Source organism: Egretta garzetta, unplaced genomic scaffold, assembly GCF_000687185.1.
Source record: "Egretta garzetta isolate BGI_Z169 unplaced genomic scaffold, ASM68718v1 scaffold548, whole genome shotgun sequence".
NCBI lineage: Eukaryota > Metazoa > Chordata > Aves > Pelecaniformes > Ardeidae > Egretta > Egretta garzetta.
In genome coordinates, this window is record NW_009260502.1 from 761,522 (window position 1) to 776,939 (window position 15,418).

At 36.8% G+C, this 15,418-nt stretch overlaps 1 protein-coding gene across 1 annotated transcript in view; it reads left to right on the forward strand.

Annotated features, from left to right (window-relative positions):
• TPP2 (tripeptidyl peptidase 2) overlaps positions 1-15,418 on the forward strand; it is a 52,116-nt gene that overhangs the window by 12,566 nt on the left and 24,132 nt on the right. The window contains exons 11-21 of the mRNA XM_035900109.1: positions 1,184-1,332; positions 1,461-1,576; positions 3,212-3,380; positions 5,106-5,263; positions 6,520-6,596; positions 7,566-7,672; positions 8,327-8,481; positions 9,607-9,723; positions 11,262-11,362; positions 13,417-13,513; positions 13,788-13,925. Coding sequence (XP_035756002.1) covers positions 1,184-1,332; positions 1,461-1,576; positions 3,212-3,380; positions 5,106-5,263; positions 6,520-6,596; positions 7,566-7,672; positions 8,327-8,481; positions 9,607-9,723; positions 11,262-11,362; positions 13,417-13,513; positions 13,788-13,925 — 1,384 coding nt within the window. The remainder of the gene's footprint in view (positions 1-1,183; positions 1,333-1,460; positions 1,577-3,211; positions 3,381-5,105; positions 5,264-6,519; positions 6,597-7,565; positions 7,673-8,326; positions 8,482-9,606; positions 9,724-11,261; positions 11,363-13,416; positions 13,514-13,787; positions 13,926-15,418) is intronic.

Genomic DNA, 15,418 nt, shown 5'->3' on the forward strand with positions numbered 1-15,418 from the left:
AAAGATTTGTAATTAATATTGACATACACACACACATATATATAAAAACTGCATTTTGTGTGCTTTTTCACTTTGCATTGTAAGATAGTCAGAACAAGCGTATGTCAGCTGAAAGGCCCAAGTCTGGCCAAAGGAGGATTCCCTTTGTGTAGGATGCAACACGCAGGTTTGCTAGAGCAGGCTTGGGGTAGGGGGTCAGTCTGCCCAAGTAAGCAGTAGAGGCCTTCAGGCAGATACACTGTGCACTGCTTGGCCAGAAATGTCACGATACTGAAGCTGTTGTTTATATAGAGCTGTCATAAAATACGTCCAAACATTGCATTACAGTATCATACTGAGAATACTCTGAATTGGGACAGATTTTAGATATAAGAAGCTGTTAGTGTGGAATATAAATACCCTAAAATAGCCTGCATCTCCACGGAACTTAATAGCACAGGCACAATGCTGCCCTTATTCAAGTGGTGCAGTTTTTGTCTGTCCAGAGCAAGGAAGATGGAGTGTATCTGGCTCGTACAGTTGAAAAGTAGATGCTGGTTTAACTGTGCCTTAGGTACTTTCTCCATTCTTAAATATGCGTGGGCAAGAAAGAAAGGTGGCTTAGTCCCAGCTGATCCTGATCCACCTCTTGGCATTCCTTTTTTTGCCTTCTCCCCTTGCTCTCCTTGTCTCAGGTTCTGTATTGTAATTCAGAATTTGACCTGGTAGTAAAGTGGCAACATGCAAAATTGGAGATCTGCATTTTGGATCTTTTCTCTCCCTTTTACTGTTTTTCTTTAAAAATAATAACTGTCAAATAGGCTATATAGAATACTAATTTATGTATTGAAGTGTTTAATAGGTTTGTTTGCGTGCATTTTCTAATTCAAATCCCAGAAGATATTCTGCTGAATAAACAGAAGCCTGGTGAAGAGTACTGAAGGAGTAAAAGTTTAGAAAACACTCACTGTAAAACAGGCATAGCTGATGATTAATGTGACATTCTAAATTGCTACTTAGTGGCTTACTTTTTCTTAGCTTTAATGGGTTAATAGACTGTGAAGTAATAGACTTGTGAATGTTTCCAAAAGCTAAAATTATTTTTTTAAGTGTACAGATAACTTCAAGATAAAGTGTGCAGAAAAAAAATGTGGTTTTTGTTTTGGTGTGTTTTTTTTTTCCAACCATTCTGTTTTCATACTAGCACTGATGGAGCCCTTGGAGTAAGTATCAGTGCCCCAGGAGGTGCTATTGCTTCTGTTCCAAACTGGACTCTGCGAGGAACACAACTCATGAATGGCACATCCATGTCTTCTCCCAATGCGTGTGGAGGCATTGCATTAGTATTGTCAGGTAATGTGCTCCAATGTTAAATATAGATGCATAGTCTGAAAGAGATTAGATATTTTTCCTCTAAAAAAAAATACTGCAACTTTCAAATTTTTTATTGTATCCAGTAATACCCTTATTTTTAATTTCAGGACTCAAAGCTAATGATATTCATTACACGGTTCATTCTGTCAGAAGAGCTTTAGAAAATACTGCAGTGAAAGCTGAAAACATAGAAGTGTTTGCACAAGGACATGGTATTATTCAGGTACTTGCTAGCAAAAAAGCCAACGTAATATAGATAACTGCCAGTGGAAAACTAACCCACAAAACCAGAGTGGCTTTCTGGATGAGCTTGCTCAGTTTGCTCCCTTGCTACTTGATTCTCGGATCTGATTGAGGGTGAAGAAGGGAATGTAGTGGGAGGGGAGGAGGAATGAGACAGTTCTTTCAGTTTCAGCATGCAGTTACTGTAGAATAAATGTGTTAGCTGGACGCATTCTTAGACTGATCAAAAAGGTATGTGGACATAAAAGTGGGATGTGGGTTTTTGTCACCCACATGTGGATTTGGATGCCTAAATTCTGTCCTAATGTCCAAAAATGTTTTTATGCTATCACAAGAGAGAGGTGAACTTGTTCTGTGCAGACAATAGCTGGAACTGTAAGTTCTGGGCAGTGAAAACACAGAGATACCCACGCTGGTTCACAAAGCAGTACAGCTGCAGTTGTGTGATGACCTTGCTCTGGGCCTGCACTGAAAAGTCTTGAGTGTTCATTGTATCCTGTGAACTTCTAAGGAGCTTGGAAATCTCTGATGTGACCCTTTGTATGGTGAAGGCATAGTTCATGACAGTCTCCCTGTGCATAAGCTTAGGTTCTTAAAGAGCTGATGCTGGTTTTTGCCTAAAATCCCTCCCATCCTAGCCAAATAGAGATATTGAGATTTTGCTATCATGCTTAAAGATGCTAGATAGTAAATGCTTAGCCCTAAACTCACATTCTGGAGGCACCAGAACCTGGTAGGTAACATCCGCTAAGCATATCTGTAATACCAACTTTGATACAGAAGGCAACAATAGTGGTAGCCATATTAAATAAAAAAGCATTGCTACAGAAAAATGAAATGCACTAGTCATCTTATGATTTAGTAGTCTGTAATTAAAGCGTGTATTAAGACATGAGAGACTGAGGCTGTTGTATGTCCACTTGTCTCAAAGGAGAGTGCCCTAATCTCTGCTGGTGAAGGTAGCTCACACTGAAGTAGAAGAGAATGTAAGATTTTTGGAGTCAATAGAATAGAAAGCAAGATAGAAGGATGCCTTTATAAAACAAAAAGGTGAACTTGTCATCTGAGTTTACTGTGACAGTTCATTTGCTTAAATCCAGGGCTGGATTTCATTACCTGATTCTCTTATTTCATATCAACATATAAAACTTATTTGGGCATCCCATATTGCTTGTCTCTCTTGAACTGCTCAACTTCTTGTATCATATTAAAAGTTTAAATGCTTAACCAGACTCACTCCACATATGAGAAAGGTATCTAAACTAGTATAGTAGGTCTGGGCCTTTGAAGTCCCCTTTGTCTTTGAAGTCATCTCTGAAAACTTTTGTTATGCATCTTTTGATGGATTTATAGCGAAGGAGATTTGTTTCTTCTTTTTTTTTTTTTTTTTAAATGTTCTTGACTTTCTGTGCTCTGTGTGGCTGTTGCAGACTGAAAATGTTGCTTCATTTTCTGTACTGAGTGTCGTGTAAGGCGCAATCAGTGGGGCTCAGGTAGCATGTGAGTTATTTCACTGTTTGTTGCTGTGCTTGCTGAACACTTCATATTGAACATGATATGTATAAATTACTATCAAGTTGAAATTTTTTATTTTGGAATATGTTCTTTCTAACAGGTTGATAAAGCCTATGACTACCTCATTCAGAATTCATCGTTCACAAGTAACATAGGCTTTACAGTTACTGTCGGCAGCAACCGTGGAATCTACCTCAGAGATCCTGCCCAGATAGCTGCACCTTCTGATCATGGGGTTGGCATAGAACCTGTCTTTCCTGAGAATACAGGTAGGAAAGAGCTTTTGTATACTGAGGCTGGGAGAGGGGAATAAAGTGTAATCTTTAAACAAAAAAGCTGTCAGACTTACAAAGGCAGCACTTCCATGTTTTGGGCGAGTCTGTTGCTTCATGCTTCTTCTCACTGAAAAAAAGAGATCTCTCTCTATTCTGAAGAAATTCAAAGCAAAGTTGTGGAGTCAGGGATATTTGATTATTTTTCCATATTTTTCCCTAATGTTTCATAAAATTGTATAACTTCAGGGTTTTTGTTGTAGATAAATCTTGACAAAGAATGATTACTGTTCTAAAGATGAAAGAACTTACCCAGAAATTAGTTTCTCACTTATTTAAAGACTAAAAATTCTGGATTTGGACTTTATCTGAGTTTCCACAACCTGAGAAAAATCTTTGTTTAACAAACTAGACTTGCATTCAGTATCTAATAATGGATAAACATAAATATATCTAAAGGCAGTACAGGAGTTGATGCAGGCTTTGGTTACATGCTAACAGGGTAAAAGTAATTGTGCAAATCAGAATAAGGTTTGACATCTTTTCTCAAAAAAAACCCAAAACTGTTTTGCCCTGCTTTACTTTATTTAATAAAGTTGGAACTCACTGACGGACTGAATTACACTGTATTCAAAAAATGATCCATGTGAGAGCTTTTTACGGGGATTAATTCATTTCCTGAAACCAGTGATCCCCAAGAAGGTGGGCATGCGACAAAGGGGTGAGTTTATTTAGCGGAAGAAAGGGTATGAATCAGGACAGATTACTGACCTGGGTAACTTAGTTTTTTGACATGTTACATTGCATTTGGTGCTTTTTAAATTTACAATCTGACACCAGAGAATAAAATATCATAGCATAGACTTTGCAGGAAGCAAACAATCTGAAAACACAGACATTTGTAATGGATGACTGGCTTTTAGCATGATGTTGTTTCCCTAGTACCTGTCCAGCTGTTATTTCTGTGCTGTGTCTGGTGTGTTCAACAAGACAGTTTGAGAAACTGTAGTAAGAGGTTAAGGGAGGCTGATCCGCTCGGTCTGTCTGTTGAAGTTCTCTTTGAGCTTTTATTGCTTCTCGTATACCTATGAGGGAATTATATCTGATAATAGAGTGTTGTTTTCTGTGCTTGGCAAAGATGTAATGAAATGTCTGAAAATTAAGCTAAGGTTACTTTTTTCCAAAGTGTTATTAAATTAAATATAAAACTAAAATTTAAAATTAAATTTAAAGCGTAAAACCTGAATTTTTTTCAAAGTGTCATTAATCTTTAGAGCAGGAGAAAACTGGTTTTTTAATCACTAAAACATTTCAACTAGGGTTGGATGCTTTTCTGGAAGCTGTGCTTAAACCCATAGCTTTTTTGACATGGAAGCTAATTTGCAAAGTTGGCTAAATTGACTGTTTACAAAGTAGGACTAGGTTATCATAGTAATTTTTTAATAGCCTTTACCTCTTGCTTAGGTTGCTCTGTAATGTAATTTGATAATTAGCATGGCCTTCAGAATCAGTGCTGTTGCTTTTTATTGTATTTTTTTGCGTTAGGCAAGACTTTGCATCTATACAAGAAAGTTTATACCTGCTTCCATCCAGGGGCCCTAAGGAATTGGTTCCTGTTATGTTTTATTGATGTGTACATTTTAATGGCAAATACTGTGATATATTAGAATATGAGCACATATTTGTGTTACTGAACTGTTTTTAAAATTTGTTTCTTGACAGAAAATACTGAAAGAATATCTCTCCAGCTTCATTTAGCTTTAACTTCAAATGCACCATGGGTCCAGTGTCCTAGTCATTTAGAGCTTATGAACCAGTGCCGACACATTAATATTCGTGTGGATCCACGTGGCCTGAGAGAAGGACTACATTATACAGAGGTATTGAATTATTGGTGATCTAAGCAAGATTGTCTGCCCTTTCCTTTTCATGTGGTATCTGTCAACCTTTTTATAGAAGTTGTTTTTAAGGAAATAAAAGCTGTGTGCTGTACAGACCAGAAAATACTGCCACACTCCATTCACTAACAGGCTGAATCCAGGGTTTAGCAATAATTATGGTATGCAGTGTTGTATAGCGCATGCCAGTGAGATTTTGTACAGCGTAACTGTTGTTGTATTTAAAAAATAAAAGCATATAGAATTATAAAACAAATAAATAACCATTCATTAAGTTTTTTTCTCAGGATATATTTTCACCTTTGACTATCTGGCTCAGTCCTGTATTATAATTGAGGATAGAGGTTTGTGGTTTTATGGGGTCTTAAATATTTTTCTCTTTCTGTGGTGGCTTGAGGACTGGCCTAGCTTTTGTAGTGTTGCCATGCAATCTTATATGGACCCATGATTATTTTTTTTTTTTAAATTTGGACAAATTTAATATGAAAGCCATTAAATTTCTCATTTTCTCTCACAACCATCCTTTTTCACTCCTGCAAAAGAAATCCACCAACAAAAAATATTTTTCATCCGTCTCCTTCCTCATCCCAAGCCTTATATTAACGCTGAAATGTTTCCATTATATTGTAGTTGATCATAATGAAGATGATATTAACTTGCTTTTTAGAAGTGACTTGCTTAAGACACTTAGAGTTGCAAGTCTTTTATGGTAGCACCAAGAACATTTTATTAGAGTGATGATGGAACAAGTTTTAGAGATAGTATTTAAAGCTTGGCCATGAAAGGCATGGTAAATCAAACTGCATTTTCTTAAACATAATCCTGGAAAACAAGGATTAAAATATTTTTAATACAACAACAAAAATAGCTGAACGGCTGTTTGGGACAAATTCTGTGTTGAAACTAGGTTGAGCTTTTGATATAGGGACTATCAAGTGTGGGTTGAAAGCTTGAAATCTTCTGGTGGAAGACATGAGTATAAAAGTTCTGGGGAAAGACATGAGTATAAGTATGAAAACTAATATTTTTTTTTTCTTGGTGAATGTTGTTGTTTCACTATTGCTAGGGTGACAGTGGTCAAATGAAGATCTTTTTTTTTTTTTTTTTTTTTTTTTTTTTTTCCCCTCAGTGATAACTACAAAGATTCAAAATGCTCTGCAAGTAGTTTAAGTTTAATGTTGTCTTCTATGATTTCATTTTGACCAAAGATTTTAAGTGGCTGTATTTTATTTTGTTAGGTGTGCGGATATGATATAGCAATGCCTAATGCAGGCCCTCTGTTCAGAGTTCCAATAACTGTTGTTATACCAACAAGGTCAGTAAACCCAGGCTTTAACTGTGTTTTTTAAGTTTAGTTTCATTTTCTGTACCCACTTTACTTGTTGTCATTTATTTCACCACTTTCTATGGGAGTTCTTGAACTTACTACTAACATTGATAAGGGAGCAGAGATCTGAAAATATTCTCGCAGCAGACTTAGGCAGCAGTGGCTTTTTTGTAGTTTTGGTGCTGGCAGCCAGAAGGCAGTGTGTTCTGGTGGGCTTAGCCACAGTGGCAGCAGCTTCCTGGTCCATCAGAGTACAGATGACTTCTGCCTTCCTGACCAAAGTATCAGTCAATATACTTACAGGTGTAGGTCAACTGGAGTTTGTTTTTTCATTTCTAACTGGTGGACTAGAGTACATACAGGCAGGGAGCATTATTTGGCAGGTGAACATTGGGCTAAGTTTCCATCGTGACTTTTAATACAGCAAATTTGGAGAGTTAGTATTGTGCCCATTGTTGGTGTAAACATATGACTTCAGTGATCTTGGTAAGGAAGGAGAGTATCTTATTGAACCTGTTCAGCGGACAATCTGCCCTGAGAGGGAAAAAAAAAAATTAACTTTTCTCTAACTCATCTCTAACTCATTCATAGAATTATTACTTCTTACATACCTTAGCTCGCTTTAGTGGAAAGTGACTCAGACAGGAAAAGCAGATCCACTGAAAACTAGGATTCTTTGATACTTATGTTTAAGCACAGTAACTCCAGGAAGGCAGGGAGGGTGTCTACATAATGTGGTGGAACTGGTGTTTTAAACTTTTTAGATACATTGCTGTCAAATTCTGTACTAGTGCAGATTAAAATAATTGGTGCTGAGGACTAAATGTCCTCACTGTAGACTTTTTCTGAGAGTAGTTTTGCATTTAAAAATACTAAAAAAAAAAAAAAAAAAAAAAAAAAAAAAGGAGGCTTCACCACTTGTTTGATTACTGTTTGTGTTTTCTTCTTAATATACAGAGTAGATGAATCATCAAGCTATGACCTGACATATACAGATGTTCATTTTAAACCTGGTCAAATCCGAAGGCACTTCATTGATGTTCCACAGGGAGCTACATGGGCTGGTAAGGAAAAAGACACATTAATTAAATTAAAAAATAGCATCTGTCAGACTTGACAAAGTTGTCTTAGAATCATTTTGAGTTCTGCCTGAATAAGAACTGAAGGATTTAACCTATGAATACGTAAAATATTTATTTGATTTTAAGGTCTTGGACTGATTTTGCATTATCTCATGGTTTCTGGTATAGTGGAATCCTGATTCTGAGTCTTCTAGAAACCGGCAAATACAGTCTGAAGTGATTGCCCATAACTGGAAGAATACCCCATGTTTGTGGAAAATTATTACTATCTGAGGTTTGCCTAGTTTTTAAGGTGGATGGATGTAGTGTTGAAAGATGTCTTGACTGAAGAAAACGTGATTAGACTCATAACTTGGAATTCAGCAGTGGTCTGTCCTGTACAGATTATACATCTGTACTGTCTGATTAATTTTCACTATTTAGTTGAGTCATGTTTCTCTTAACTGGTCTCTGAATTTGCCTAGTTTTCCTTCATCTGAAAGGGTCTTTGTAAGATATGGAGCCACTCGGGGTACCACATAACTTCTTAAATTACAAATTGCTTGTGAAACTAGTGTTTTTTCTGGTGAATCTCTGCTTTCCTTCTAAAATGCTTGGCTCTTTAAACTAAACTTAATTTTTTTTTCTTTAATCTAGAAGTGACAGTGTGTTCATGTTCAGCTGATGTGACTGCCAAGTTTGTTCTTCATGCTGTTCAGCTAGTGAAACAAAAAGCGTATAGAAGCCATGAGTTCTACAAATTTTCATCCTTACCAGAAAAAGGATCAGTGACTGAAGCATTTCCTGTCTTAGTAAGTTACCTTGGGGTGGCGTGAGAGAAGAGAAAGTAATATATCAGTGCAGTATAACGTAACTAATTCTGGATTATTTTTTTTTTTCCCAAAGAAAAACCGCAAACCCAAGAAATCATACGTTTTGTTACAGTAGTGAATGCATCTGGTCTTCAGTTTTGAAAAGATATCTAATAGCTTGCTAGTGTTCCTTCATTATTTGGTAGTGCCCTTATAATACATGTTAATCTCTTCAATTTGTTGGTACTTGTTTATACAAACCAGTTTGTTTCCCTTTCAAATAGGGGCTATGATTTGTTGGATAGAGGTAGTTCAGCATGTTTGGCCTTTAGCACTTAATGTGGTAGTCTGGGACATCTCAGTGATGTTGAAGCCAGGTGGTAACTGAGTGGCTTACATTCATACTGTTTAAATACAGCAGGCTTAGCTTGAATAATGCTAGCTCAAGAATCCAAAACAGAACCGGGGAGTGACAGTTAGGGGTGTGGATGACAAAGTCCACTTCCCAAGTTTGTTCCCTGCCGTACTTAATTTAGTTGTATGGCTAAAGCCATACAGCTGTGATTTCTGTGCTATTCAGTCCCTTACCCTCTGTGAAAATGTCAGGTGGGGGACCCTAAGCTAAGTTCTTCCCACTGACACATTGTGAATTTCATCATGTTAGTTAAAAAACCAAAACCAAACCCCGATCAACAACAAAAAAACTCCAAACCTCCCAAGCTTCATGTCATCTTATTTAGGCAGAGTGTGTGCTCTCTTTCTCTCCCAATACACATTTTCTAGGGCACAGATATTAAACTCACCTGTGAACTAACCCATCTGCTTAGTTTGAAGGATAGGAAAGGAAGGCATAACATTTAAAAGCTGTACCTTTCTCGGTAGGGTATACCCCAGACACTCTTTGTTTTCATGTGGTCATCGGTCATCCTGTTTTGTTGGAGCTATCTTGTGTTTTCTGGACCAAGTATAATGTCTTACTTGGTAGTGTACAAATCTATGCAATTGGAGTAAACTGGAGTCTTTTTTGAGCTATGCTCCAATTTTTTTGGCTTGGGATGAGGGAGGCTGGGGTGAATACAGGGGAAGATGGGCGCTTGAGTCTAACTTTCTGCTTTTGTTACCCAGGCTGGAAAAACCATCGAATTTTGTGTTGCTCGGTGGTGGGCAAGCCTTAGCGATGTTAGTATTAATTACACAATTTCTTTCCATGGTGTACTTTGTGCTTCTCCTCAGCTAAACATGGTAAGTTTTCCAGAGTGTTTATTTTGAATTATATTGAAGTCCTATGGTATCTCAGATTAAAAAAAGCTTTTCTTCATTCTTGCCTGTATGTAGAAAGACTAAAAGTATCTATACATGAGATGTTCATGTTTTCTCTTAAAAATAGGTAAATAGGAGTACAGTCCCACAGAAATGCCCGCTACCACTATTAATTTTTTTTTCTATGCCTTTTCATGATAAATTCAGTAGGGGAAAAAAATAGAAAGGAAAAAAAAACTAACAAAAACCCCAAACCTAACTCCAATAGAAAGACTGAAATTGTAACTATACTTACACTAGCAAGTGTTTGTGTGAATAAACTTTGCTGGGACCACAGTTCTTGAACTTTAATATCTAGACTAACATTGTTAAAAGACAATGTTCTGAATACCATTTTCAGAATAAAATGTCATTAAAATTTATTTTCTGTTCAGTGTTTTATTGAGATGTGTCGATTGGCTTGAGATTCATCGTTTAGGGCAGTTGAAGGCACAGTGGATGGGCAGTATCATGAGTCCTAAGGTTCTGTGATACTAAAGGATTGAAAAAGTTGCTAAAAATATTAGCTTCATAGTATTTCCAGTACTTTATCTTGCTCCTGTGTTCTCTGCTGTCCTGCACGGCCTGGTTTGGTTTGACTTTGCCTCCCTCAGGAGAGAGCTTTCTTTGAGAGCTGAGATGGCAATACCTACATGAAGTAGCACCATGCTAATTTATCCTGGCTCCTGCCTTTTTTTGCAGCTAAGGGCCAGAGCAAATGACAGCTGCCCCACGGGTGAATTTGGATGTATTCAGGCTCTAAGAGCTGAATAAACTGGGGAAAAAAAGAGTGGATGCATTGTGTTAAGGTACCAGGTCTTGAACCAGTAGAGCAGGAAAAGAAAGAGCTGGTGGTGGTGGTGTGCTCAGCAGTTCCCCCCACCCCAGCAGGATTGCATCAACTCAATAACAGAGTTAAAAATGAGAGAATACAGTTTTGCTGTTCCTTCTTGAGCACCTGTAACTTCCATAAAATAAATGCTAATCATGCTGATACACAGGTGGCTTTGTCATGGGATACTGCTAGAAAAAAAGTTTTCAAATTATTTTGACCAGCCTGTGTATGTAGTATTGTTTCTTTTTAGCAAAGTTAAACTATTCTGTAATAATAATCCTAAGCAGAAGCACCATAAAATACTTAAGATTCTAGGTGAATAGTACTTGTGTTTATTGAATTACATATTCAAAAGAAATTGTCACAAATGCACAAACAAATCCCAGCTCTGCTTGAAGTATGACTTGTACACTTCTGTAAAAGTACTTAATAAGACTTTAGCTCCAATTGCTAAAGTTTTGCAAGTCCCAGTATATCTGCTGTTGTAAAATAGAGATAAGCTTGTGATGCTTTCAGACTCATGCAGTATTACTTCTTATAGTATAGATAAATACAGTTTGCATTTTATTTTTGAGTAACATATCAGGTGATCCACATCTGGCGTTGTAAGTGCACAGAAGCATAACTGTCATATGCTCTTTTTTAGCATGCTTCAGAAGGCATCGTACGATTTGATGTTCAGTCCCTGTTGAAGTATGAAGATATTGCTCCATGCATAAATCTGAAAAGCTGGGTTCAGACGCTGAGGTAGAGTTTCTGGGGAACTGTACTGGGAAAGAGGGAAAACTATTTGTGTGTAGTTAAACCAGTAACAAGTTAACAGTGAAATTTAGGATAACAACAATATTCTTGTCAAATTTTAAGTAGGTTTGGAAACATCAATTAATAAAATTTCTCAGCATTCTCTTTTTGGTTCCTTCTAACTTTCACAAAATTTGAGAATTATGGTGATTTTTTTCCATACAAATTAAAGAATTCTTATAAACATAACAAAGCTATTTAAAAACAAACAGACAAACAAACAAAAACAACAAAAAAACCCCAAACAAAACCAAAAAACTACAACCACCAAAAAAAAACCCAAACCCCCAAACTTTTACAAGAATATTCCATTGCTTCTGAAGGAAACACTTAGAGGTAAGAGCCAATTTCGTATCTAAAGAAACAAATTGTAGAGTTATTTGGTACTCAAGTTTGTTGTTTTGGGTTTGGTGGTTTTGGTTTTTTTAAGCAGCTGCTTCATATCCTGCCTGGTTTTGACCTGGGAAGACTGTCTTCTCTCTCTTGCTTGATTGGAAGTGTTTTTGTAGGATCTGGTGCAGATGTGGAAAGTTGTGTTTATCTTGTCAGTTTGGCACATGGTGATTTAGAGGAAAAGCTTTGTTGGAAAATTCCTAGCCAGTGCAGCAATGCCTGAAGTTGGTCACTTCAAGGAGGAAAAAGAAATGCCATATAGTTTAAGCAGTACTTTTAAGACTTGAGCCAGACAATTTCACAGTGGTCAGTAATCCAAAGTTTTCTATTATTTGGGCCTCTCTAGGGCTTTTGGATACTTGTAACTGGAACTGAAGTCTCTAGGAGTTTATTGTTCAATGTATGTGCTGCCAAATGTTAGACTCAGAAATACCCGATTTCATATGCCTTAAGTGAGTAAATAAAACAGGCCCCTAATATATCTTTGCCTCATTCTTGGTTTGTAAAATGGAGATGCTCTTATCTCCTTGTAATATTTGGGGCGCTCATCTGACAGTAAATGAACTGCAGTTAAGTAAACTAATTTAAATTAAGGCATGATTGGTGTCTCTTGATTTAAGTAAAGAGTCATAACACAGAGGGGGGAAAAAAGTACTGAATGGCTTCTTGTTTTGGCCTCAAATGCTTGGAGGCAGGGTGAGTACTGGGGAGATGTATCATGTGTGGTATTACTCCATTCTGAAGTCTTCTGTCGGCAGTCTGTCTGGTGTCTGCCAGCCTAGGAAACTGTGGTTAAACGGACCTGTGGTCTGACCCAGCACCGATACTTTACTGGGTGACTAGTCTGTGCTCTTGTCAATGAATGAGCTGACAGAATCTCACAGGAAAAAGTTGATCATGTAATTAAAGGTTGTCAGAATGACTGAACTAAATGTAAGCTTAAATGGTGCCAAGCCACCCTCTTTCTGCTATTCTTTATTTCCTATATCATTATTATTTAGCCTGTATTCTTTGATGTTTAATGTCTGAAGTGTTTCTGCTGCTCTGAACAATGGCTTGCCCTAACTATATCTGAGTTAACATAGACCACATTAGTAGTGTATGTTAACATTCTTCTGTGTTACTAACCTGATTTCTGTAAGGCCTCTTACAGATTCTCTTCTGATACAACCTTCTGTAACAAACAATTATCAACTATTTATTCTGTCCTCTACTTACTGTGCCATTAATCTTTCAATCTCTGAATAAAAGTGCTGATTGCAGTACAGATACTAGACATGTAACCTGATTTTTTTTTTTTTTTTTTTTTTTTTAAATGGCCTCTGATTTTGAGCATTTAGATGTGCTTACTATGTTCTCTTGATTTCTTTCTTTGGCAGCATCTGTAATGTCACTAAACCTTGTTTTTGAACTGACATTCATTTTAACTGAGGAATTTATGCTGCCTGGATAGTTACTGTATTTTAAGAGATGTTATTGCATGTGCTGAATTCAGTTGTATTTCACAATATGCTTCTGCTTAATCAAGACAAATTTTGATAAAAGGGTATGTGTTTCTTAAGAAATATGTTAAGAAAATTGCGTTGTTTTTTGTTGTTTAACTGCAGACCAGTGAGTGCAAAAATAAAACCTTTGGGCTCCAGAGATATTTTACCAAATAATCGTCAACTGTATGAGATGATTTTGACCTATAACTTCCATCAGGTAAGGGTTATGGGTGCTTCCTTTTTCTGACATTGTTAATAAATACAGTATGTTTTCTGAAACCAGATTTTAACTCTTAACTAGTTTTCTGTCAGAAATGAGGTCTAGATTCACAGTCTAGACTCTCTACAGTCAAAATTCTGATTTGGTTCTCTTTAGGAGCTACTGTTTCTTGAAATGGGCTTTAGTTCAGGTATCCTTTTGAATATGTGTGTAAGGATTGTACTGGTTTTATTCAATAGTGGATTAAATGTTTTGACCTTTCTTTTAATAGCCTAAGAGTGGAGAAGTAACTCCAAGCTGTCCACTTCTTTGTGAATTGTTGTATGAATCTGAATTTGATAGTCAACTGTGGATTATTTTTGACCAGAACAAAAGACAAATGGGTTCAGGAGATGCCTATCCACACCAGGTACAGAGTAATGTATTTTTTTACCTTCTGTTTTCTGCACAGTGAAAATTTTCATTCTTTTCCACTTCCCAGACATTAGCTTCTAACAATTCCTAACATTTGTTAGCTCCTAACATTTCCTGCTGCATAGGTATAATGTTCTCACATCTTCAGAAGAAGACAGGTTCAGTGGTGATATGTTTGTATGAAAAAAAGTGATGACAGGTTTGTTTCCATGAAATAGAACATTACGACTTTTTTTTTTTTTTCTTCCAAGGAAGGAGAAAGAGTTATGGTGTGTTTCATACCTGCAGAAAGCTGTTAACATATGATTTCTTGTGATTGTGACTGGTGCTTCTCAAGAAGAGAATCCATGGTCTTGTCTTTATGTTTGGGGTTTTTATGAAGATGATACCTTGAACTTTTCTATTTAAGGTGGAAAGGATCCGTTATTTTTCTGTAGTCTGACTTGTCCACTGATAGATCAGAGGCTTCTGTACCCATGAAGGCTGTCTTCCATGCAGTTGATGTCTTCAAACCTCCTTTAAAATGCTATAGCTTGGTTTGCTTCCTGTTGCTGTCTTTCAAAGGGATTTTTTTGCACAAGACTTGTAGATTTTTTTGCACAAGACTGTACCCTCTGTGGGAATCTTTTTCAGTTGGAACAGACCATGTGTCTGGATCATGCTGGCGGGGGTGAGGGGGATAAAAGAGAAAAATAAAGTATAAGAGAAACATTTTCCATAGTTTTTGGTTTTGAAACTATTTTTTACCAATCCAAAATCATAATTGAACTTCATCAATGTAATGTTTATTTTGATAGATTGATCGTTCTGGAATTGTACAAAAGATCAACTTTTAAAGCATGTCTTTTGAATCTTATATATGAATTTCAGAAAGTATTTAAACTTCTGTTCCTTAACCTGCATTTTTAAGGTGCTATAAAATCTAAAAATCACCAAAGTATCTGTTACTTACATCTGGTGGACCACCATGCTGTAAATCTCTGGTGTTGTGCCTCATTGAGCAATTCTAAAGCAATTCAAAATTATTTAATGAAGGAAGAAATACCAACAGGAAGCATGACTCCCTAACCCAGGAGAGGAGCAGGGTAGTTCTGGGAGCAGGGTAGTTCTGAATTGCCCCTTTCTACTTAGGGCTGCCTTTTGTATTATAGCAGCAGCAGAAAGCAAACTTAACATGCTACTGCTCTAAACACCCATATGGTGTTCTTTTAGGTTGACAGAAAAGAATGTTTTCAAAACTAAGAATTTGAGGGGCTGGGGAGGTTGGGGGGGCTGGGGAGGAAGGCACTTGTTTGTTGGTGTGTTTTGTTTTTAAATAAACGGAGATGGTGTTATCTGCATATTCCTAACAATATATAAAAAGCTCAGGGCAAAGAGTCTGTCAGCTCTTTAAATTGCAGCCTTAAATTTCACAGGAATATTGGGTCTCATAGGAATAGCTGGTACAATGTTTGAGAAAGTAGAAGACCTTGTGATCTAAACCACAGA